At 36.7% G+C, this 27,005-nt stretch overlaps 1 protein-coding gene and 1 non-coding gene across 5 annotated transcripts in view; both read right to left on the bottom strand.

Moving 5' to 3' along the window:
* Positions 1 to 27,005, bottom strand: part of XRN1 (5'-3' exoribonuclease 1) — a 142,109-nt gene that overhangs the window by 79,497 nt on the left and 35,607 nt on the right. For all 4 annotated transcript variants that reach the window (XM_055383151.2, XM_019024246.4, XM_019024247.4 and 1 more), the window contains exons 16-20: positions 19,531 to 19,700; positions 18,493 to 18,613; positions 18,298 to 18,396; positions 15,064 to 15,167; positions 11,955 to 12,086 (exon numbers count right to left, since the gene is read on the bottom strand). In XM_055383151.2, coding sequence (XP_055239126.1) covers positions 11,955 to 12,086; positions 15,064 to 15,167; positions 18,298 to 18,396; positions 18,493 to 18,613; positions 19,531 to 19,700 — 626 coding nt within the window. The remainder of the gene's footprint in view (positions 1 to 11,954; positions 12,087 to 15,063; positions 15,168 to 18,297; positions 18,397 to 18,492; positions 18,614 to 19,530; positions 19,701 to 27,005) is intronic.
* Positions 22,276 to 22,378, bottom strand: LOC115934131 (U6 spliceosomal RNA). Its single transcript, XR_004069976.1, has one exon. It is a non-coding gene; the product is annotated as a U6 spliceosomal RNA (small nuclear RNA).

A 27,005-nucleotide genomic window follows, 5' to 3' on the forward strand; every position in this document is an offset into this window, starting at 1 on the left:
ATCTTGATATCAACAGCTGACCAGGACATTTCAGGAAATCCTTATAATAATGGGCCAGTATTTCTCATGAAAGTAGATGCAAAAATCTTAAACTTAAACAGATAAAATCCAATTATGTATAAAAGGATAATATATCATAAATAAATGGGATTTATTCCAGAAATTTAGGGGTAGATTAATATTGGAAATTCAATCAATGCAATTCATCAGATTAACAGGATAAAAATAATCAGTTTGACAGCTGCGGAAAAAACATTTTACAAATCAGCACCAATTAATGATAAAAACTCTTAATCAGAATAGAAGGAAATTTCCTTAACCTGATAAAGAACAGTAATTAAAAACAAGCTACAGTGATAATTTTATTTGAAGATAAATTACTTAGTTTTCCCCTGAAATTGAGAATGACACAACAAGCCAGTAAGAAAACTATAAAGTAATGAGAAAAAGATACTCAACCCAATTTTAAAAAGGGCAAAAGACTTGAACAGGCATTTCACAAAACAGTATGCATATTCAAATGGCCAACAAACAAGAAAGGATGTTCAATTTTATTAGTCATCAGGGAAATGCAAATTAAAGCAAAATGAGATACTACTACTATACCAAAATGGCTAAAATGAAAAAGCAATAGTAAGTACTTATGAAAACAGAAATCAACATAAGTTCTTATAAACTGCAGGTAGAGCGTAAATTGATACAAAGAGTTTGCAAACCTTTTTGGTAGTATCTGTTCAAGCTGAACGTAGGAATATGCTATGAAGCAGTAATTCTACTCTTAGATATATACCCAAAAGGAATGCATAGATATATACCCAAAAGGAATGCATATATACACGTTCACCAAGAGCCCCAAATGAGAAACAACTCAAATATCCATCCACTGTAGAATGGAAAAATTGTGCTGTATTCATACAATGTAATAGTATCATTAGTGAAAATGAACAAACTATGATTACATGTAACAATATGGATATTAGAATCACAATACTGACCAAAAGAAATCAGGCTCAAGAAGAATACACTCTGTGTGAATGAACTTATACTGCATAAAGTTCAAAAATAGAAAACACAAATATATGTGGTTACCAGTCAAAATAGTTATCCTCGTCACTGGGGGTGGGGAGGGAGCAGCGGATGGTAATGGATAAAAGGGTGTACAAGGGACTTCCTTGGATTATGGTAATATTCCTGTTATTGTTTCTTGACTTGTATTCTTGTTCCACATGTGAAAATTCATCAAGTAATATACTTATGGTTAATACACTTATAATTTGCAAGTATTTTTTGCTCCATATGTATACAGCCATACTTTGGGAGACATTTCAGGTTCAGTTCCGGACCACCACAATAAAGTGAGTCACATGAATTTTTCTGTTTCCCAGTACATACCAAAGTTATGTTTACACTGAGTCTATTAAGTGTATAATAGCATTATGTCTTTAAAAAATGTATATATCTACTATGGTTTGGATATAGTTTGTTTGACTTCACCAAGTCTCACGTTGAACTCTAATCCCTAATGTTGGAGATGGGGCCTTGTGAGAGATGTCTGGGTCATGGGGTGGATCCCTCATAAATGGCTTGCTGCTGTCTTCCTTGCAATGAGGAGGATATGGGGGTTTATCACTCTACTAGTTCCCATGAGAACTGACTGTTAAAAAGAACCTGGCACCTCCCTCCCTACCCCTCTCTTGCTTCTTTTCTTGCCATGTGATCTGTACACGCCTGTTCCTCTTTGTCTTCTGCTATGAGTGGAAGCTTCCTAAGGCCCTCACCAGAAACATATGCTGATGCCATACTTCTTGTGCAGTCTGCAGAACTTTGAGCCAAACATACCTCTTTTCTTTATAAATTACCCAGCCTCAGACTGGGCTAAGACAATACTTTCATTTTCAAATACAGCTGACACTTGAAAAACACAGGTTTGAATGACATAGGTCCACTTACATGCATATTTTCTTCCTCCTCTAACACCTCCAAGACAGCAGATGAACCCCTCCTCTGCCTACTCAACATGAAGATGAAGATGAAAACTGTTACGATCAACCACTACCACTTAATTAATAGTAAATATATTTTCTCTTCCTTATGATTTTATAACATTTTCTTCTATCTTACTTTATTTTAAGAACACACTATATAATACATACACAAAATATGCGTTATCAACTACTTATGTTATCAGCAAGTCTTCTGATGAACAGTAGGCTTTTAGCAGTTAAGTTTTGGGGAGTCAAAAGTTGTATGTGCATTTTTTTTTACTGTATTGGGGGTCACCACCCCTACCTCCCACACTGTTCAAAGACCAACTGTACTTTATTGCTCAAAAATGCTAACAGTAGGCTATTAGTAGTTAACTTTTTGCTAGTGGAGGGTCTCACCTTGATATTGATGGCTGTTGATTAGTCAGGGCAGTGGCCGATGAAGGTTGGGATGGCTGACGCAATTTTTGAAAATAAGACAATAATAAAGTTTGCTGTATCAGTTGACTCTTCATGAAAGATTTCTCTGCAGAATGCAATGCTATTTGATAGCATTTTACCCACAAGAGAAGTTCTTTCCAACTTGGAGTCAATGCTCTCAAAGTCTGCCATTGCTTTTCAACTAAATTTATGTAATATCCTAAATCCTTTGCTGTCATTTCAACAATGTTCACAGCATCTTCACTATGAGTAGATTCCATCTCAAGAAACCACTTTCTTTGTTCATCTATAAGAAGCTACTCTTAGCCGGGTGCATTGGCTCATGCCTATAATCTAAGCACTTTGGCATGTTGGGAGGCCAAGGCAGGTGGACACTTGAGAGCACAAGTTTGAGACCAAGCTGGCCAAAATGGCAAAACTCTGTCTCTACTAAATATAAAAAAATTAGCTGCGTATGGTGGCGCTTGCCTGAATCCCAGCTACTCAGGAGGCTGAGGCACGAGAATAGCTTGAACACAAGAGGTGGAGGTTACAGTGAGCCGAGATCGCACCACTGCACTCTGGCTTGGGTGACAGAGCGAGACTCTGTCTCAAAACAAAACAAAACAAAGAAGCAATTCCTCATCCATTCAAGTTTTATCATGAGAAAGCAGCAATTCAGTTCCATCTTAAGGCTCCACTTCTAATTCTAGCTTTTTTTTTTTGCCATTTCCACCACATCTGCAGTTACTTCCTCCACTGAAGTTTTGAACCTCTCAAAGTCATATAGGAGGGTCGGAATCAGCTTCTGTCAAATTCCTGCTAATGTTGATAGATACTTTGAAATCCCATGAATCATGAATGTTCTTAATGGCATCTATAATAGTGAATCCTTTCCAGAATGTTTTCAATTTACCTTGCTCAGATCCATCAGAGCAGTCACTCAGAGTCTCGCTCTGTTGCCCAGGCTGGAGTGCAGTGGTGTGATCTTGGTTCACTGCAACCTCTGCCTCCCAGGTTCAAGCAATTCTACTACCTCAGCCTCCCAAGTAGCTGGGATTACAGGTGTCCGCCACCATGCTCAGCTAATTTTTGTATTTTTAGTAGAGACAGTGTTTCATCATGTTGGCCAGGCTGGCCTCAAACTCCTGACCCCAAGTGATCCACCCACCTCAGCCTCCCAAAGTGCTGGGATTACAGGCATGTGCCACTGTGCCCGGCCAAAAATGTATTTCTTCACTACTAAAACTTGAAAGTTCAAAGTACTCCTTGGTCCATGGGTTGCAGAATGGATGTTGTGTTTGCATGCGTGAATGGATGTTGTGTTTGCATGCATGAAAACATTATCTCCTTGCAGATCTCCATCAGAGCTCTCAGTTGATCAGATGCACTGTCAATGAGCAGTAATATTTGGAAAGGATCTTTTACTATGACCAGTAGGTCTCAAGAGTGGACTTAACATATTCAGTAAACCACACTGTTAACAGATGTGCTGTCATTCAGACTTCACTGTTCCATTTATAGAGCACAGGCATAGATTTAGCAGAATTCTTAGAGGCCCCAGGATTTTCAGAATGGTCAATGAGCACCGGGTTCAACTTAAAGTAACCAGTTGCACTTTTCCCTAACAAGAGAGTTAGCCTGATTTTTGAAGCTTTGAAGCCAGGCATTGGCTTCTCCTCTGCACCTATGGAAGTCCAGGATGGCATCTTATTCCAATAGAAGGCTGTTTTGTCTATGTTTGTTGTTTAGTGTAGCCATCTTCATCAATGATCTTAGCTAGATCTGGATGACTCACTACAGCTTCTACATTAGCATTTGTTGCTTCAGCTCACACTTTATATTATGAAGATGGCTTCTTTCCTTAAACTTCATGAACCAACCTCTGCTTACTTCAAACTTTTCTTCTGCAGCTTCCTCACCTCTCTCAGCCTTTATAGAATTGAAGAAAGGTAGGGCCTTACTGTGGATTAACCTTTGGCTTAAGGGAATGCTGTGACTAGTGTCATCTTCTATCCAGACCACTAAAACTTTCTCCATATTAGCAATAAGGTTGTTTAATTTGCTTATCATTGGTGTATTCACTGGAGTAGCACTTTTGATTTCCTTCAAGAATTTTTCTTTTGTATTCACAACTATTTGGTGCAAGAAGCCTAGCTTTTGGCCTGTATCAGCTTTTGACATGCCTTCTTCACTAAGCTTAATCATTTCCAGCTTTTGATTTAAACCTAGAAACATGTGATTCTTCCTTTCACTTGACTACTTAAGAGGACACTGTAGGGCTACTAACTGGCCTAATTTCAATATTGCTATGTCTCACGGAATAGGGAAAGAGAAAGAGACTAGGGGACCGTTGGTTGGTAGAGCAGTCAGCACACACACAACATTTATTGATTAATTCACCATCTCAAATGGGCATGGTTGACGGTGCCCAAAAACAATTACAATAGTAACATTAAAAATCACTGATCATAGATGACCATGACAGATATAAAAATAACAATAATAAAGTTTGAAATATTGTGAGAATTACCAAAATGTGACACCCAGGCATGAAGTGAGCACATACTGTTGGAAAAAATGGCACTGATAGAGTTGCAACATGGTTGTCGCAAGCCTCTAATTTGTAAAAAAAAAAAATGCAACTATCTGTGAGGCACAATAAAGAGAAGCACAATAAAACAAGGTATGGCTGTATTTCGATGCTTCCATTAAAATAAAATCTCCCAAATAGTTAGCTCAAAACTTTTAAATTCCCAAGTGGTTGGAAGATTTTCGTCCATTTACTTTTTCTTTTACTATATACTTTTACTGCTTTGGGGTCAGTGTTGTTGTCTGTTTTAAAATTTCTTAGCCAGACTTGGTGGCTCACCCTTGTAATTCCAAGTACTCCAGAGGCTAAGGCAGGAGTATCACTTGAGGCTAGGTGTTCGAGACTAGCCTGAGCAACACAGTGATACCCCATCTCTACAAAAAATTAAAATAGTAGCCTGGCATGGTGGTATGCACCTATAGTCCCAGCTACTGCAGAGGTGGAGGCAGGAAGATTGCTCGAACTCAGGAGCTCCAGGTTGTGGTGAGGTATAATATGAATGTGCCACTGCACTCCACCCTGAGTGACATAGTAAGACCCCGTCTCACTAAAAAAAAAAAAAAAAAAAAAAAAAATATATATATATATATATATGAATGAAATAGAATTTATTGTATTTTCTTACTATCCTGCATGAAAGGGTTTTTAATATATGGTGCATAATCTGATCTATAACTTTTACAACAATGCATTATATTATTTTGATTCTATTTTTGCATATTTGTGTTTTGATTACTAGATCTGTCAGGAGCCGGGCATGGTGGCTCATGCCTGTAATCCCAGCACTTTGGGAGGCTGAGGCGGGAGGATCGCTTGAGCCCAGGAGTTTGAGACCAGCCTAGGCAATATAGTGAGATCTCGTCTCTATTAAAAAAAAAAAAAAGAAAAAAAGATCTGTCAGGGATAAAATGGTCAGACTCCCAAACTTATAGTGATCCTTAATTTGCTTCAGTTTTTCCTGTAGTTTGCAAGACACAATTGATTGTAAGACATATCATTATTTGATGTACCACTGAACAAGAAAAAGAATCCTCCAACTAAACTTTGACACTGCAAAATACATTATAAGTTCATAAATGACAAAAAGTAAAAAAATGTGTTTTAGAATCCACCAAATACAAGTGTATGTTAATTATGTTCTTCAGTGTATACAGGTTTTTTTTTTTTTTTTATCTTTTCTCTTTTTAGTGTATACAGGTTTATGTTTATCTACAGTGTGAAGTAAATTTTTTGTAAATAATTATCTTTTCTCCTATTTATTCTTTTGGCCTTCAATGAAGCTTTGTCTGATTTTTAGCACTGCAATCCTCATTTTCTTTTTATCTGTATTTCACAGGTATATATTTGATAATGGGTAATTTAAAGAGACTAAATCAAACCAAATGTTTATTTAAAAATTTTTGGAATATAAATATAAAACTATACTTTCTAAAAACTGTGGATGGTGAGGGGTTACTGTGCTTTAGACTTTACTAACTTTGGCTATAGGTGTACTTCTTGTAGTTGGTCAACAGATGAATGATGATCTTGGTGATGTAACCCAAGTGCTTTTGTATTTTAATAAAAGAACTATATAGCCTCTTAAATTTATTGACACAATTCTTCGTTTGGTCATTTCTGTCATCTTATTTTAATTCTACTTTTTGGCTTCCTAAATGATATTTTATTTTGCCTTTCTATATTCTAGCCGTCTTTCATTCATTTGATTTTTTTCATCAGTCATTTGCAAGTCAGAAATCTTGCGTTCCAATTTCTATTAATGGTGATTTTAAAATTAAATTTAAAAAATATTCATACTTCTTGGCTGGTGCGGTGGCTCATGCCTGTAATCCTAGCAATTTGGGAAGCTGAGGCAGGTGGATCACTTGAAGTCAGGAGTTCAAGACCAGCCTGGCTAACACGATGAAATTCTGTCTCTACTAAAAATACAAAAAAATACAAAAATTAGCCGGGCATAATGGCCCGTGCCTGTAGTCTCAGCTACTCAGAAGGCTGAGGTGGGATAATAGCTTGAACTCAGGAGGCAGAGGTTGCAGTAAGCCGAGATGACGTCACTGCACTCCAGCCCAGGTGACAGAGTGAGAGCCTGTCTCAGGAAAAAAAAAAAAAAAATTTGTACTTCTCTAATTTTCTAAATTATAAATGAAATTATCTTAACTTTCTCCTATGTAAAGAGTGTTAGCACTAAAAAATTAATTCTATATTTTAATAGTTCCAGTGTTTATCACTAGTCATTTAATAACCACATTTTTTTTTTGTTAGTGGGGAGACGAAGTCTTGCTCTGTTGCCCAGGCTGGAATGCAGTGGCACAATCTCGGCTCACTGCAACCTCCACCTCCCGGTTCCAGCAATCCTCCTGCCTCAGCCTCCTGGGTAGCTAGGACTACAGGTGCACACTACCATACCCGGCTAATTTTTTTTTTTTTTTTGAGATGGAGTCTCACTCTTTCGCCCAGGCTGGAGTGCAATGGTGCAATTTTGGCTCACTGCAAACCTCCCCGTCCGAGGTTCAAGCAATTCTCCTGTCTCAGCCTCTTGAGTAGCTGGGATTACAGGTGCCCACCACCATGCCTGGCTAATTTTTGTATTTTTAGTAGAGATGGGGTTTCACCATGTTGGCCAGGCTGGTCTCGAACTCCTGACCTCGTGATCGGCCTCCCAAAGTGCTGGGATTACAGGGATGAGCCACCACACCCGGCCCCATCTAATTTTTGTATTTTTAGTAGAGACGGGGTTTCGCCATGTTGGCCAGGCTGGTCTTGAACTCCTGATCTCAGGTGATCCACCTGTCTCGGCCTCCTAAAGTGCTGGGATTACAGGTGTGAGCCACCGTGTCCAGCCAATAACCACATTTTTAATGTTGATCAATCTCTTGCTTGATAGAGGTGTAGGGTGTTGGAGCGGTTCTCCAAATTATCCTCTATGTGCATCACTTTCTCCATGATGTCCCATAAAGTACTTCCTTGCCCCCTTTTCCAGGTCTTCTTCCATTCCTAAACCTTTTCACTCCATTTTATCCTCAATTTCTACCTCCTTATCTGAAGGTTCCACCACTTCCCTATCAAATAGTAGTTGTTTGTTTTCATACCATGCACCCTCAGGGGTAGGAGAGTGTTTTGGTATTCTCCTTACAGCCCACTGAGACCTCAAAATCTCTAGTAGTAAACTACCCTCCACTTCCCATTCTATTCTTATGTCAATGTCTACATGTATGATCTACCCACCACTGTAACTCATTTTCATAACCTCTTTATCTCCAATAACCTCCTTCATTTCACCTAAGCCAGCAATTTCTATGGCTATGACTTGGTTTTTGACATTATCCATAACTACTGAACCTCAGAAATCACTAACACAAACATCTTACTGTCTGATAACTTCCTCTTCATCCAACTTGCATGTTCAACTACTTTGTTCAATTTTATCTAGGATTTCCAAACCACTAAACTTTCTATCTTCTCCCAGACTTTTTTTTTTTTTTTTGAGACAGTCTTGCTCTGTTGCCCAGGCTAGAGTGCAGTGGTGTGATCTTGGCTCACTGCAACCTCTGCCTCCCAGGTTCAAGTGATTCTCCAGCCTCAGCTTCTGGAGTAGTTGGGACTACAGGCAGGTGCTGCCATGCCCAGCTAATTTTTGTATTTTTAGAAGAGATGGGGTTTTGCCATGTTGGGCAGGCTGGTCTTGAACTCCTGACCTCAAGAGATCTGCCCATCTTGGCCTCCCAAAGTGCTGGGATTACAGTCATGAGCCACCGCGCCTGGCTTCCCAGACTATTACTGTCTACTTTCTTCACTTCTCCCTCTATCCCACTTAGATTTCACCGTCCACCACTTCAGTAACATTCTTGCCAATATTCTAAACTCTCTTGCCTCTTTGTCTCTTCACTGTGCTCATGTGGCAAAATCCAGTGCTGAGTAAATCCAGCCATTTGTTTTTTCTAAGGCTGTGACTGGTGAACTCACTTCTATCCCAAAACACAGGGTAGAATGTTTCATTATAAATTATGACTCCAACTTCAAAAAGGATCCTCAATACTGCTTACCATTCTACCACATTTTCCTGATAAACTGATAGTCTTCTATTTCCCTGAATAACTATTTTCAAACCTCCTTCACTGTACTTCAACTTATGACCAACCTTCCTTTTCCTCCAGCCATCCTCAATAGCTAAACTCAGCATCTGCTTTACAAGGAAAATATAATCAAATGAGAGCTCCTCAGCTTTCCCCATGCCAAACACACAAACCAACTTATATTTGCTTCCCATACTGTTAAAACAGAGGAGCTATCTCATATCCTATTTAAGAATCCATCTCCTTCCATCTTAGAATTTATTGTTTTCTCTCTGCTCCTTCTCATTGTTTTTACACACAATTAAAACTCTCTGAATAAACCAAAAACCAGCTCTACTCAATCCTATATCCTTCTTTAGCTATCTCTTACTGGTGATTTTCATCAGAAAAAAAATTTGTTACACAGGTATATAGAAATTTATTAGGTACATCATACGTGCTTAGAGGGTTTCTCAAAATAAAACTACATGATTTGGTACTTATGGAAATATTTCATGTATATGTTTATAGGAAAAGAATATACTCAACTTAGTAGAACATATCTTAGTTAAGATATATGGAGATATGAGATAAGTAATAGGTTCTACATTCTTCCTGCAAAAGTCATAGAGCTAAGAATGGTCTGCATAAGGATAACTTCTATTGTTAGAGCCATGGAATCCTCACCTCATGCTACTAACATTCTAATGTGCAAAAATCACAAATAAGTAAACCCTCAGGGGCAGAGCAACAGTGATCTTGTGAATTTCACCTTGGAAGACAGAAGAGCTAGGGAGGCATGAAAGGAAGGGACAAAAAGTGAGATGGTATCAGGGGGGAATATGGTAGCAAAGAAAAGCAGTCTAAGAAAATGGTGACCAGAATAAAATAAACCTAAGTGCTCATGAATCCACATAGCCTTGTCTACCCAACTTGGTTGACAAAGTTAAACAGGACAGCCTGAATTGGTAGGCACTAGAAACTATTCTCGAGTGAACGAGTATACATTGTTATCATCTCCAGCAGTCTTCTGCATTGACGACTCTCTCTGTCCTTTGCTGCCCTCATAGAAGTTCAAGCTCATTCAGAAGGGGAACAACAGATAAGAGGTCAAGATCTCTTGGTCTCTCTCTCACAGCTAAACTTTTTGAACAAGTTGTCAATTTCTACTGTGTCTCCACTTCTGCAACTCTCAATCATTCCTTTACCCACTCTAGTTTGGCTTTCAGCTCCATGGCTCAATCACTATAGCTCTTGCTAAATCTCTTCAAAATATACGGTGTGGTTTATTACCTTGTTCTTGAAATAATCTTTTCCTTTGGTTTACATGATATAACCCTCTTCTAGCTGTCCTCCTACTTCTGAGGTTGCCACTTTCTTTTTTCTTTGTTGCCAAATCTTCCTCAATACACACTGCTTTTCCTCCTGCCATAGGGCTTTTCATGTAAGTCTTCCCTCATCATGAAACACTTCCTTTTCATTCCTTGCCTAACTCCCAGTCAGCATTCAGATATCGATTTAATCAACACTTCCTTGGGAAACTGTCCCTGACTATGACAAATTCCTCCCTAGCTAAGTCAAATGGTCTCAGAGCACTACTCCTTCAAGTGCAATTACCATAGTTGTCTCCCATCCAGCAGCTGTAAATATCGTAAGTGTAGGAACTGTGTGTTTTTACTCATTATTATTCATTACGTGTTTTTATTCATTACAATGCATACTACTGTATCTATTATGGCAGGTATCAATACATTGATATTCACATATCAATGTTACATATATAAACAAATGACTAAACACTTTACCCGAAGTACTTTGAATTATTTTTTTTCCAGTTAAAGGAGTCTTGACTAAAATATTATCTATTCATTCAAACAATAACTCAGTAATTGAGTGCCTAGGCACTAACCAATAAATTGGAATAAAGAAGTAACAAAAACAGATATGCTCTCTACTCTTATGGTGCATCCTATCTAAAGAAAGAGTTATTAAATTAATCATACAAGTAAGTTTATTATGGTTTTATTTATATGCTACAAAAGACAATTTAGAATGATATAAACTATGATGGGGTATCTAATTTACACTGTTGGGAGGCAAAAATATGCTCTACCTCTCGAGAGCTATGTTTATCTCCTTTGATGTTGGATGGTTTTTCATGGTCTTTGAACGTTTTCCCGGTTTATTCATCTTTGAATAAGGATATTGTGGCCTGGTATTAGCCCCAAAATTAGAAGGAGTATCCCTGAATTCTCCAAAAGCTTATCCATGGATAGGAAGGCTGATGGTATACATTTAAAACATTTCATGTGCCAATGCCAGCCTCTTGTATTCTGCTTTTGTTTTGGGAATTCTTGTGTTTGGATGGCAAATGAGAGGTGCTGCTGAGGTGGGATCATGGGACACAAAACACTCTGGTGATCCTGAAAACCAGCATTCCCAGGTGGGTTAGCATTTCAGTTTGGCTGCATTCTAAGCCCTGGGGAATATGGCTTGGGTGGAAGAGAGTAAAGGGAATGGGGAACGGGAGAAGATGAGGAACAAAAGAGGATTTTTCTTCCAATTTTCATGACTTACATGTGGCCAAAAAATTCAATGGCCTTATACAGTTAGTGAAAATAGCTCTCAAAATCAGTCAATGTATTAAGTGTTATTCCTAGTATTACATTAATTTGTCATTTTTTTTCTATACTTCATTAGGTATTTTAGTGACAAACTGGGCAAGGCTGTAACTACTGCTAATCAGGTATCATTTTAAACTAGAACTCATTACTTTCTAACACAGGATGAAGGTGTAATTAGTATTCAGAGTAACTACTATGTTAAATGGAAAATAAGTTAGAGAATGAGTACATTAAAACACATTTTAGTTCCATGATATTAAATACTTTTAACGATACTCACTGTTCTGAAATTCCTTGTACTTCTTTTGCCCAGTTAGATTGTTCTTTATCTCCAAGATGAACCACTTTAGATGGTGGGGCAGTTCTTCCTGAATAAAGCTTCTGTGTTCCTGGAGGTTCTTCCAAGTAAAACCTTAAGAGTTAAAATAAAAATTATATAACCAAAATGTTCTGGTTTAATATAGAGTTCTAGCAGTGTGAGTCTTCCAAATGAAATATTTTTTTCACATGGTATACTAGCAAAAAACCCCACAACTGTAATGTAAATTACAAAACTATAATAATTACAGGTCTTTTTATAAACTAATATAAATTACAGAACAAGGGCTTGTTAATTTCATTCAAATTTTAAAAGCATGGGAAGTACAGAGGAAGAAGAAGATAAGTTGGTTAATACAAAGTTAGATAGAAGGAATAAGTTCCAGTGTTCTATAGCAACAGTAGGTTGACCATAGTTAACAATTTAGTGTATATTTGAAAATAGCCAGAAGAGATTGAAAATGTTCCCAACACAAAGAAATGATAAGTGTTTGAGGTAACAGATAATTTGAAAATTACATGTCATATACATGGATCAAAATATCACATGTATTCTACAAATATATACAATTATTATGTATCAAAAAAATTTACGGTTGGGTGTGGTGGCTCATGCCTGTAATCATAGCATTTTGGGAGGCCGAGATGTGAGGATTACTTGAGGCCAGAAATTCAAGACCACCCTGGCAACATATTGAGACAGTGTCTCTACAAAGAAAAATAAAAAAAATATGCCAGGTATGGTAACACATATCTGTAGTCCCAGATACTCGGGAGGCTAAGATGGGAGGATCACTTGAGCCCAGGAGTTTGAGGCTGCAGTGAGCTATGATTGCCACTGCACTTGGGGCGACAGAGCAGGACCTTGTCTCTCCCAATCAGTCAGTCAGTCAATAAAATTTAAAAGCATATTTTTTTTTCTAAGAGACTAAACATATAAAAATAAACATTTTTAAAGAGTTAAAAATACAAATTCAATATGAAGTATGCATTATCTACAAAGTTTTTTTTTTTTTTTTTTTAAGAGATGGGGTCTCATTCTGTCACCCAAGCTGGAGTACAGTGGAGTGATCATAGCTCACTGCAGCCTCAAACTTCTGGGCTCAAGCAATCCTCTTGCCTCAGTCTCTTGAGAAGCTAGGACTACAGGTGCACACCACCATGCCTAGCTAATGATTTTATTTTTTGTAGAGACAGAGTCTCACTATGATGCCCAGGCTGGTCTTGAACTCCTGGCCTCAAGAGATCCTCTTACCTCAGCCTCCCAAAGTGCTGAGATTACAGGCGTGAGCCACCACACCTGGCCCCTATAAAGTATTTTCACCAAAACAGTTTAACCTGAATCTAATTCAGCTACTAGCCCTAACTTCTAGATTACAGGAAATATGTGGGATAGAGGACAAAGTTAAATGACACTAAAAGGAAACAACAGAGTAAATCCAGAATTCTACAAAATAACTGGCTGTCCTAAACTCTAAAAATAAAATAAAAAGGAAAAAATATTCTAAGATATAAAATCAACATAAAAAATCAATTATATTTTTATATACTAGCAGGGGAAACAAATTTAAAACATAATACCATTCATACTCACTCCAAGAAAAATTACATACTCAGGTATAAGTCTAACAAAACATGTACCTGATCAGCATGATGAAAAAAACCAAAACACTGATGAGAGAAATCAAAGATCTAAATAAATGAAGAGATATAGTGTGTTCATGGATAAGAATATTCAACATAGTTAAATCTCCCCAAATTGATCTATAGGTTTAATACAATTCGTATAAAAATCCCTCCAAGATTTTTTGGAGATATAGGAAAATTATAAAATGTATATGAAAAGGCAAAGGACCTAAAATAGCTAAAACAATTCTGAAAAAAAAAAAAAAAAGTAAAGTTGAAGGAATCACACTACCTGATGTTAAGACCATGGTAATCAAGCCAATGTGTTACTGGCATAAAAACAGACATGGAGGAAGCACAGTCTTTTCAACAAATGATGCTGAAGCAACTGAATATTCATACACAAATATATGAAAGTAGATCTGCCCCTTATACCTTATACAAAAATTAATTCAAAATGGATTACTGATTTCATATAAAATGAGGTAAACCTATAAAACTTTTCAAAGAAAATATCAAAGAAAATCTTCAGGATCTAGGGCTAGAATAAGAGCTCTTAGACATAACACCAAAAGCATAAAAAAATTAATAAATTGGACTTCATCAGAAAGGTAGGGGAATTAAATTCTGATAAAAAAAATCCTCAAGATTTCATATACAAAAGCAGATGCCAACAAAGGAAAAAAACCGTACTGGCACTGACTTCTCATCAACATTACATAAAATAACATAATGGAGAGACGTATGCAGAGCTCTAAGAGAAAAAGAAAAGAAACCGGGCCTCCAAAATTCTAAACCTATGTGTAAATTTAAAAAAAAAAAAGACATTTCGGATGTGTAATAACTCAAAATCAAAAAACATAATATCTACCCAACTTCTCTGAAAAAAAAAATTATTTCAGAAAATTCTAGCCATATGAAAAATATAAGAAATCAAGATAAAATTTATATGAAATAGTAAAAAACGACAAAAAATAACTTATCTAAATATTTATTGATATAAACGATTGTGAATTTCAATGAAATGTTAAGATATTTTTCTTAAAACAAAAGATATGTGCCCTAAAAAATTAATGTACAATTTAAATGAAATCCAGATGGGGCAGGGAAAAGGGAAGGTTACATATGCTATTAATTCTTGTTAGAAAGAGAAATGTATTTGCTAAGTAATATAATGATAACCACTTCTAGAAAAGAATTAGGATATAGAACTTCCAAGAAATTAAAAGGGAAAAAATAACATATGCATCTAAAATATCTCAAGAGAGGTACAATAAACTGTCAATAGTGTTTGAACTTCAAGTGGTGTCATTAGACGACTTTCATTTTTGGTACAGAGTGTAAATGTTCTTAATATAATTTTGTCAGTTAAAAAAATGAATCAATAAAAGCCATCAAAGTCACAAAGCAAATATATGTTAGAAAAATTATAAATCAAATCTTACTTAGTTTCTCCATCTGATACAGCCACGACTCTAGCTTCCTCAAGGTGAGGCCAATTAACAAAGACAGATTTTCCAAGCACTGATGAAGCTACATTTTCTACGGTCTTAAAGTAAAAGCAAAAAAGTTCATTCATGATTTCAGGTCTAAGAGAAAACTTTACACAGGCAAAATTTTCCAATCTCCATTTAAGTTTTTTAAATTCTAAAATAAACAAGTTGGGGCCGGGTGCAGTGACTCACACCTGTAATCCCAGAACTTAAAGTCCAGAGGTCAAGACCAGCTTGGCAAACATGATGAAACCCCATCTCTACTAAAATTACAAAGATTAGCCAGGTGCGGTGGCACACGCAGTAGTCCCAGCTACCCGGAGGCTGAGGCAGCAGAATCGCTTGAACCCAGGAGGCGGAGGTTGCAGTGAGGTGAGATTGCACCACTGCACTCCAGCCTAGGCAACAGAGCAAGACTCCGTCTCAAAAATAAATAAATAAATAAATAAAATGAACAAGTTGAATTAGTTGCTTTACAAAATTCCATCTTCCATCCAGGTGTAAAACTCTATCATTCTAATTATCTTCCTTATTTTTTTATGGTAACTGAGAAAAATAAAAAGAACAGCAAAAATATCTAGAAAAGAACTATTGACTGTTTCATATCAAATAGTCAATTATTTAAAACAGGATCTAAGAAATACAAGCTCATTTCAGTTTATGGCTGGTGTGATGAAAAAAGAATATTAGACTTAAAATCAGGAGACACGGGTCCAAATTTGGGTTCTACCACTTATTCAGCTATAGAATCTTTGGCATATCATTTAATCCTACTGAATCTCAGTTTTCTTTTATGAGGAAAAGGAATAACATCTACCTTACAATGTTGAGGATAAAAGAAAATCATATACATGAAAGCTTTCATAAACCATAAAATGCTCTACAAATATTCTGTAGGAAATAATATCTTAAGTAAAAAGTTCTAGTTTTAAGAAACTGTAGGCTGGGCGCTGTGGCTCACGCCTGTAATCCCAGCACTTTGGGAGGCCGAGGCAGGTGGATCACGAAGTCAGAAGTTCAAGACCAGCCTGGCCAAGATGGTGAAACCCGGTCTCTACTAAAAATACAAAAAAAAATTAGCCAAGCGTGGTGACAGGAGCCTGTAATTCCAGCCACTCAGGAGGCTGAGGCAGGAGAATCGCTCCCGGGCAGCAGAGGATGCAGTGACCCAAGACAGCGCCACTGCACTCCAGCCTGGGTGACAGAGTGAGACTCTGTCAAACAAACAAACAAACAAATAACTTCTTGACCAAGGGCTTAATACTTGCTACCTTTACTTCCCGTCTACACAATCTTAGCCTACTTCTCAGAAATCGAAATTCTGCTTCCACCAATCTACCGAAATGGAATTTTCAAAGATGAACATTGATGTTCTAAAAGACAAATTCACAGATCTTATTTGAGTTTTTATTATTCTTCAGATTTATGCAGCTTACATCCTCTGCTCCATGTTTCTGTGGTACTATTTAACTTTGGAATCACTCTTCCTAACCTCTCTGTTTCTACTGGCTCCCTCTCCACCATTTATAACTGTGGGCATTTCTTTATGCTGAGACCATGAACAGTCAGTGTACCTTGTCTTCAAGGAAATGAACCTCAAAGTCATCAATTCTCTGTTGACAACTTGAATATCCTTCTCTCTCTCCAAGCTCTAGCTCCAGGTATTTAACTGTATATAAATAGCCTTTCTTTTTTTTTTTCCTTTTTTGAGATGGAGTTTCGCTCTTGTCACCCAGGCTGGAGTGCAGTGGCGCGATTTCGGCTCACTGCAACCTCCACCTCCTGGGTTCAAGCAATTCTCCTGCCTCAGCCTCCCGAGTAGCTGGGATTACAGGCACCCACCACCAAGTCTGGCTAATTTTTGTATTTTCAGTAGAGACGGGGTTTCACCATGTTGGCCAGACTTGTCTTGAACTCCTGACCTCAGATGATATGCCCGCCTCAGCCTCCAAAAGTGCTGGGATTACAGACGTAAGCCACCAGGCCCAGCCATAAACAGCCTTTCTAAACAGGTTTTTCATCTGAATCAGTGAACACAAAATATGTCTACTTTCTCTGTTCTCTCAAAGATGGTACATAACTCCTACTGTTCTAAATGCACAGAAGATAAGTTCATTTATTGCTTACAATGAATGACTTAGGGCATTAGGGCTTATACATCTTGTGCAATACTGGTTAAGAAAGGCTGGCAAGGCAGTTCCGGTTAAACATCCTAGTGTCACCTTAAAATTCCATCATTATTTATCATTTCATCCCCCTAAACCATCAACTCCCCTGTTTTAACTTTTCTAGTCCAGTAAATTACAATTTTTTTTTTTTTTAGTTAATTAGCCTGGATATCTCAGTCACATTTACTATTAATAGTTTCTCTTTTCACCCCCTGTATTTGACCAAATAATGAAACCTATCAGTTTTATTTCATCTTGTTCATCTAGATCTATTGCTACTTCTGAAGTTTATGTCTCTATCACCTGATGCTACACCCGCAAGCTTTCCCGCTTTGTTTGATTTCTCGTTTGTGCAATTTAGTTTATTATACTGCCACCAAATTAATCTTTATGAAAATATCAATTCCAAAATAATGGTCATGGGAAAATAAGTCCAAACTCAGCCTGGTACTCAAGGTTCGACATAATCTGGCCTCAATCTGATTTTTCAACCTTATCTTCTACTATTTCCAAACACAAATCCTCTGCTTCAATAAGGCTTATTTATTCCTTCTCCTCAAATATATCACATTTATTCTAAAGAAAAGACTAAGTGTTAAGAAATAGTTCAGATACACAAAAAGGTTAAAAACAATAATATATGACATTTTTGACTGAAATGACTGGCTCATGATATTTCTTTTGACTAGAATGCCTTTCCCCTCCTTTTCTTTGTCCTAACCTGTTTTTCAGCCCTCAGCTCAAGCCTATTCTCATTTACAAGTCTATACTTAACTTTTGGTTTACATAGCTCATCTCCTTTTTAAAATTTCTAGAAAATTTGTATATTCATTGTGTCACAATGATACAGGTTCTTGAACTATTATCTAATTTGTATGAATGTTTCTTTGCTTTATCCTTATTTAGGCTCCAAATTTCTAGAGTTACAACATATAATACCTCCCTGGTAAACATCCCAGCAGCTACAGTTTAATACATTATAGGCATCTAATAAATGAATGATAAATAAAATACTTACAAGTTCATCTGATTCTGCATCCACTAAGATTTCCAACATCATGTTTTCTCCACGACTGCTTTGCTGGAATACTTGAACACCACTTTTCTTCAAAAAAAACTTTAAAAGAATTCAAATAATTTAATTTTAATTATTTCTCCATAATCACTTCACACTTAATAAAGTGAAAAAATTCTGAACTAAATAGCCACTGACTTTGTGTTTGATGTGTTTCAGAGTAGGAAATCCACAGAAATATAATGCTTTCTGGTCAATTCTGGTTATTTTGTTTTTGTTTATGTCTACACGCCAAGCATCTAAGGATATTATTTTATACCTAGAAAATAAATCAAGGCATTTAATTTAAAATTAATACATTACAAACAGTTACAGTTTTTTAACTTTCCCTTGAATATTTCGTAAGAGTCATCCTTGCTTTTAAAGAAGAGAATGACAATTAGTTCCAGACAAAGAAAACACAAGCAGACAACCAGTCTCTCTATTGTTACTGGTCTAGACACAATCATGCCTGTAGATTACTAAGTTGAGATTTTCCCCATTAATCTAAAACAAAACTATATATATAAGTTTTAAGAGAAAATATGACACATAACACAAATCTCTATATCCTCCATGTTCCAAAACCCAGGATGGAAAATAAACATTTTATAATGCCTGTTTTATCTTTCTCTTTCCTTTAACAAAAGGAAAAGTTGTAACTGAGAGATGTTTACTTTATTTGCAACTCAATTGCCATCTGGGTAGATTATTTGCAGGGAAGGTGAGAGGAGAGAAAAAAAAGGAAGATATTTTCATGAAGAGAAAAAAATGGAGCTCTTTATTTCTTATTTCCTTCTTTCTAGTTGGGTGGCTGTGGGGTATAATCAATGTCACAGCGTATCAAATAATGCTGGGAGCAGAAACACTGACAGTGGAAACAAAAATTCACATATCCATTCGAGGGAGACAAAATGCAGGGATATACATTAGAGAGAAAAAATTCAAACACTTTTAATAGAAGAAGGAAAGAGAAACACAGAATCTGACCAAAGTAGAGAATTATAGACACAAGTGTGAGAGATCCTTAGATCCTCTGCAAGTTAGATGTAACTCATTGATTATCAATTGACTATAACTGTCATAAACTATTTGCTAATTCTCCAAATAGATATTCAAAGCTCCCCCTCCCCCACTCCTCGCACCCTTGTGTTAGGAGGGCTCTTTTGTTGTTGAAAAATTACCAAGTAACATTACCTTGTACAACATCGTTCTATGGCAGGGAACTTTTCTGGCCATGGAGAAGGATAGATAAACTCTGTGTCTCTATCATACCAGCACATTAGGCACTCACTATGTTGGTTTCTTTTCCTCTCTTCCTTTTTGAGGGAGTGGTTACATGTCTCCATGGCTTCCAATAATCGCTTCTGAATATAAGGATTGAAGAGAAGGGTTACAAGTATAAAAATTCCATAATCTCAACAAACAGAATAAGTCTTTTTCCTCCATATACAGAATAACCATTTGCGCTCTTGAAAAACAAAAAACCAAAATCTTAACTAATGAAACTCTTCCATTTTATTGCATGAAAAATATGCTATTTATTGTTTCAAAGGGCCCTAGAATACTGCTACCACTGCAAAGTTCTCTGAAGCTATTACCCCAACAGTAGCCACTAAAGTGCAAATAAGCAAGGCAGCAGAAAATCAGATTTTAAGTGTGAACCTATTATAATACTATATCATAATTCACAGAGCATTAATCTCTTACTTTACAAATTCTGTAGTAGTATAGTAATGTCCATCTTTCCAAATTAACTTATACATTTAAAGTAATTCCAATCAGGACATCAATGATTTAAAATATCTTTTTTTAAAAAAAGAATAAGATACCAGTGTTAATATGGAAGAATAAATGTATGGACAGTAAAAAGTAACCAGGGACTTGTCTTACCAGATTCTATCACTTTTGATAAAGCTACTGTAATCAAAACACTAGTACTGACACTACAAGAGACCCACAGACCAGAAGAACAGAATAGAGTTCAATAATAGACCCAAATCTATGCCAAAACAGTCCTTTAGGTATTTAAATAATGATAATGTCCTAACTAGCTATCCAGCTGAAAAAAAAGCACATACACTTCTGAACTTCCTACCATATATAAAAACAAGTATCATAATAACAAAATAACAAATGTATCAGAAGAAAATCTAGGTGGTATTGATAATTTAGTGTGATAAAATTTTATTTAAGGAAGACAGAAAAAAAACAAACAGCCTTAAGGGGAAAGACTTTTTTTAAGTAAAAGATAATGTATATGACAGAAGATGCCATATACAAATCAAGAGACAGATGTGATACTGGGGAAAACTATTTCTAATATATAAAGTAGATAAAAATCAAAAGAAAAAAAGAAAGAGAAATGGGGAGAGAATATAAACAAGCAAATTACAAAAGAGAAAATGCAAAAGGTAAACATACATAAAAGTATTTTCAATAAGACATATGGACCAATGGAACAAAATAGAGAGCCCAGAAATAAATCCATAATTTATCTGATTTTTGACAAGGTTGCCAAGAACACACAACATGGCAAGGATTGCCTCTTCAATAAATGGTGTTGGGACAACTGAATATCTATATGCAGAAGAATAAAACTGGACTTTTATCTTACCATAAACAAAATCAACTCAAAATGGATTAAAAACCTAAACATTAAGACTTTAAACTATAAAACTACTAGAATAAAACACAGGACAAAAGCTTCTTGACACCGCTCTTGGCAATAATTTTTTGGATATGACTGGTGACATGGCTGAATTAATAAAGTCCTATTTGGGAGAAAGTAGATGGCAAAAAGGCATAAACATTTTTGTTTTTGTTTTGAGACAGGGATTTGCTCTGACACCCATGCTGGAGCGCAGTGAGGCAATCATGGCTCACTGCAGCCTCAACCTCCTGGGCTCAAGTGACCCTCTCACTTCAGTCTCCCAGGTAGCTGGGAATACAGGTATACACCACAACATCCAGTTCATTTTTTTTTTTTTTTTGGTAGAGGTTGGGTCTTGCTGTGTTGCCCAGGGTGGGCTTGAACTCCTGGGCTCAGGCAATCCTCCCAAAGTGTTGAGAGTACAGGTGTGAGCCATAAACATTATTTTTTATGAGAATTTCAGCTGGAGGATGAGCACAACAGTTGTTAAGATATAACAAAATCTTGCAGTTATCATCCAGTCAGCTTCCCTGCAGTAAGCACAAGCTGCTGGTACAAAATGTTTGTGAAACCAATCTGAAAAGATGTCCCTGGTGATCCATGCCTTTTTATTAGCATAATAATGGATTGGTATGAAATTCACTCCTTGAAAACAGTGAGAACGCAAGCTTTTGCTTATAACAGCAAGTTTACACTTATGCATGCCTGCTGCGTAAGTATATCTCAGCACAGTTATTTGGTCTTCGGCATCCTTAATTCTTGGAAGGGCTGTTTCATCAGCTGCAGTCAGTGTCCTTCTGGGGCAATAATGCCCGAACAGTGATGTTTCATCAGCATTACAGACTTGTTCCAACATCACTAGCAAAGACCCTGGCAAACGTGTCACTGAATTTCTCTAGCTTCATGATAAGCAGGTGCTTTATCATCCCAAACATTTAAAAATTCAATGCTGTGACTTTTAAAATTTATTTATTTATTTATTTGATGGAGTATCACTCTGTCACCACGCTAGAGTGCAGTGGCACAATCTTGGCTCACTGCAACCTCCACCTCCTGGGTTCAAGCAATTCCCATGCCTCAGCCTCCTGAGTAGCTGGGACTACAGGCATGAACCACCAACCTGGCTAATTTTTGTATTTTTAGTAGGGTCAGGGTTTCACCATGTTGGCCAGGCTGGTCTTGAACTCCTGACCTCAAGTGATCTACCCAACTTGGCCTCCCAAAGTGCTGGGATTACAGGCATGAGCCACTGTGCCCGGCCTACTTTTTTGTTTTTATCATTACTATTTTTTAGCATGGAATGCTTCATGAATTTGTATATCATGCTTGCGCAAGGGCCATGCTAATCTTCTTTGTATCATTCCAGTTTTTTTTTTAAGTATATGTACTGCTGAAGAGAGCACTATGTCTTTTTTTAAACTTTTGCAACCAGTCTGTTAAATGTTCACAGTTCTCTTCAATTTCCAGTTCACTGTGATAGATCTGTTTGTTTCATTATCAGCCTGCCATTAAATGGCATGTATTCACAGCAATGCTGACAAATGCAGTACTTCAATACATGATTGATATCTTCATTTGTAGCTTTATGCAGTATTCTCTTTTTCATTAACTTCTGCTCATCACTTTCAGCAGAGAATGTCAACAGCTTACCCTTCTGTTTCTTCAGGTCATATATGGACATTCTAATAGCATACTCTTCTAAAAGACAGTTCACACACCGCTGTCTAGTTTCTCCAACAACTTGACTTTCTATGCTACAGGTAAACATAAATGCTTCCTATTTTTCTTGACACCAACACCCATAGGGGTAGCTGCAGTCCTTTTTGACACTGTCAACACTATCTTCACACCAGACTAAAGAATAAGCGAAGTAATACAGTGAGTAATGCACATAGGCCTGGGCCCCATTTGGGGCATGGTGGGGAACCTGTCATTGGTGCATCTGGCCTATACGTGTGCCATTTTATTACCCTTTGTGGGGGTGCTTGGGTGGGGAATCTGGGTGTGTGCAGAAAAGGTATATTGCAGCTGAAGAGGGCTGGGAGGGTCTTCTATCCCTTGCGATGCAAATAAGCTGTGTTGTGCACCTGCATTTTGACTGCAACCCATCCCATGACACCAGGTGCAGATTTTCTATTTGCGGCATCAGATTGATGCTCAAAGTTTCTAATTTTGGAGCATTTCAGATTTCTGATTTTCAGATTAGGGATGCTTAATCTGTACCACAATTTACTTATCTATTGTCCTGCTGACTGGTATTGGGCGGTTTCCAGTTTAGTTATTATGAATAGTCTTGTACAAAACATTTTTTAAACATACTTTCCCCTCCTCTTGGTAAATATCTAAGAATGGAATTGCTGGGTCCTAGGGTTAGGTGTATAATTTACTTTATGAGAAACTGCCAGATAGATATGAAAAGTGCTTTTATCCATCTTATACTCCCATTAGCAGTGTATAAAAATTCCAGTTGCTCCACATTCTTGCCAATATTGGGTATTGCCTTTTAAGTTTTTCCATTCAACTGGGATTATGGTATAGTGGTATCTTATCATGCTTTTAATTTACATTTACCTGATGCCTAATAATGTTGAGCACTTTTCCATTGTTTATTATTTGTATATCTTGCCTTGTGAAAATGGCCCTTCAAAAATATTTTGCCATTTAAAAAATTGGGTTGTGTCTTTGAGTTGGAGGAGCTGGTTATATACTCTGGATACCAGTCTCATGCATGTGTATGTTCTGCATATATTTTTTTTCTCCTACACTGCGGCTTATCTACTCTTTTTTAAATAGCATCTTTTGATAAATGGAAATTTTTTTGATTTTGGTGAAATCTATTTTCTCAATTCTTTCCTTTTATGGTTAGTGATTTCAGAATCTTGAAATTTTCTCCTAAGTTTGCTTCAAGAAGTTTTATGGTTTTAGCTTTTATTAATACATTTAGATCTATGACATATTCTGAATTAAGTTTTGTGTATGGTGTGAGGTATGGGTCAAGATTCACTTTTATTCACAAATATAGCCAGTTGTTCTAGCATCAACTTTTGAAAAGCACTTTCTTTACTCACTGAATGCTTTGGTGCCTTAATTGAAGATGAATTAACTGCATAAACATACATTTGGGTGGACTATTTCTGTTCCAATTTATCTATTTGCTTATGGCTATACCAATAACAGACTGTCTTGATTAATGTGGCTTCATGGTTAGTCTGGAAATCAGGTCATGTAAGTCCTCCAACACTGTTCTTTATATGGACTGGTTTTCTCCTTTGCAATCTTATAAAAACTTTAGAATCATATTTTCAATTATATAAAAACCTGCTAGGATTTTCACTGGGATTGAATTTAAAGATCAAATTGAGGAGGACGTACACCTTAACAATATTAAGTCTTCAAATCCATGAAGATGATATAATCCCTTCATTTATTTAGGTTTTCCATCTCTTTCAGGGTAGAGGGCTTCCACATATGTTGTTAAGTTTATAGCCATGTATTTTATATTTTTAAATGCTATTTTAAGCAGAATCTTTAAGCTTCTTATTTTAAAAGTTTTGTATTTTCAAATGGTTTGTTGCTAGTATATGGAAATACAATTAGTTTTTGTACAGATCTTATACTCTGTAACCTTGCTAAAGTTACTTATCAGTTATAGTTTCTCTCTTGAAGATTTCTTAGAATTTTTACATAGATAATAATGCCACCTGCCACTAAAAAAATTTTTACTTATTTTCTTCATCTTAACACACTGGACCTCCAGTAAAATGTTAGAAAGAAGTGGTTAGAATGGACATCTTGTCCTATTCTTGACTTTACAGGAAAATGGTCCTTCTTTTACTATTAAGTATGTTGTTTGCAGTAAGATTTTTTATATGCCTTTATCATAATGTTGAGGATGTTTCCTGTTATCCTTGTTTGTTGAACATTTCTATTAAAACTGGATGTTTGTGAAAAAAATATTCTTGGTCAGATAGTGGAAGGTGGAAAAAAACTGGATGTTGAATATTGATAATGTGGTAAATTACATTGCAAACTAACTTTGTATTTCTAAAATAAATCCCATTTGGTCATGAGTATTATCCTTCTTATATGCTGTCAGATTCTATCTCATGTTTTTTTTTTTTTGAGATGGAGTCTGGCTCTGTTGCCAGGCTGGAGTGCAGTGGCTGGATCTCTGCTCACTGCAACCTCTGCCTCTGAGGGTTCAAGCGATTCTCCTGCCTCAGCCTCCTGAGAAGCTGGGACTACAAGTGCCCACCACCACGCCCTGCTAATTTTTGGTATTTTTAGTGGAGACGAGATTTCATCTTGTTAGCCAGGACAGTCTTGATCTCCTGACTTCATGATCTACCCACCTCAGCCTCCCAAAGTGCTGGGATTACAGGCATGAGCCACCGTGCCCGGCCTCATGTTATTTTCTTAGGAGTTTTTGCATCTACTTTTAGGAGGAGTATCAGTCAGTAATTTTCATTTCTTTTAATGCCATGTCAAATTTGGGTCTCTGGAATATGCTAGTCTAATAAAATGTTGGGAAGCAATTTCCTTTCTTCTGTTTTCTGAAAGTTTGTGTCAGATTGGCATTATTTCTTAAATGTTTGCTAGAATTCACAAGTGAAGACATCTGGGCCTAGAATATACAAAAGACTATTCAGATTTTTATATTTTTTTCTGTGAGTTTTGATAAGTTGTGATGAAATATGTTCACTTCATCTAGGTTGTTGAATTTATTGACATAAAGTTTGACCATAACATTCCTTAACTAACCTTTTACTATATGAAGGAACTATAAGATAGCTCCTCTTCATTCCCAATATTGGTAATTTATTTCTGCCTTCCCCCCTTTTATTTAACTTTCTTGATTAGTCTAGGTAGGATTTACTGATTTTATTAATCTTTTCAAAGAACCAACTTTTGATGGCATTAATTATTCTCCATTGTTTGTTCATTTTCTGTAGATTTCTGCTTCTTTTTATTTCCTTCATTCTGCTTGAGTTTAATTTGCTCTTCTTTTTCTATCTTCTTAAGTTAGAAGCTTAGGTAATTTATTTTAAACCTTTTTCTTGTTTAGCGTCTAGAACCTTACATTTCCTTTTAAGCCCTGCTTTAGTCATATCATACTGACCATGGATCCTTTCTTTTTCTTTCCTGAGGGGAAAAAAGCAATCCTACCGTCTTGGCCTCCCAAAGTGTTGGGATTACAGCATGTGTGCCACCACACTCAGCCCCCATTATGATGTATTGTATTTTAATTATTGTTCAGATCAAAATATTTTCTAATTTTTCTTTTAATTTCTTCTTTCATCATAGGCTATTTAGAAGTGTGCTATTTAGTTTCAAAATGTATGGGGATTCCCCAGATCTTTGTTACTATTTCTAATTTAATTCTATGAGTAGGTTTATAGCATTACTCAAATCTTCTTTATCCTTACTGAATTTTTTTTTGTTTTTTTTGAGATGGAGTCTCGCTGTCTCCCAGGCTGGAGTGCAGTGGTGCGATCTCGGTTCACTGCAGGCTCCGCCCCCCGGGGTTCACGCCATTCTCCTGCCTCAGCCTCTCGAGTAGCTGGGACTACAGGCGCCCGCCACCTTGCCCGGCTAATTTTTTGTATTTTTTTAGTAGAGACGGGGTGTTTCACTGTGTTAGCCAGGATGGTCTCGATCTCCTGACCTCGTGATCTGCCCACCTCAGCCTCCCAAAGTGCTAGGATTACAGGCGTGAGCCACCGCGCCCGGCCATCCTTACTGAATTTTTGTCCTCTTGTGTTATTAATTCTTCAGAGAAAAGTGTTGAAATTTCTAGCTATAATTCTGGTAATTTTTGCTTCATGTATTTTAGGTTCTCTTATTAGATACAACATATTTAGGATTTTTATGTCTTCTTGAACTGAACTGACTCCTTTATCTGTATAAAATATCTCTTTATCTCCGGTAATATTACTCCTCGTTCTGAAGACTACTTTGTCTAATAATATTAAAGCCACTTCAGCCTTATTATAATTGGCATACCTGGAAGTTTTTATGC

The sequence above is a fragment of the Gorilla gorilla genome, chromosome 2 (genome assembly GCF_029281585.2).
Source record: "Gorilla gorilla gorilla isolate KB3781 chromosome 2, NHGRI_mGorGor1-v2.1_pri, whole genome shotgun sequence".
In the NCBI taxonomy this organism is placed as follows: domain Eukaryota; kingdom Metazoa; phylum Chordata; class Mammalia; order Primates; family Hominidae; genus Gorilla; species Gorilla gorilla.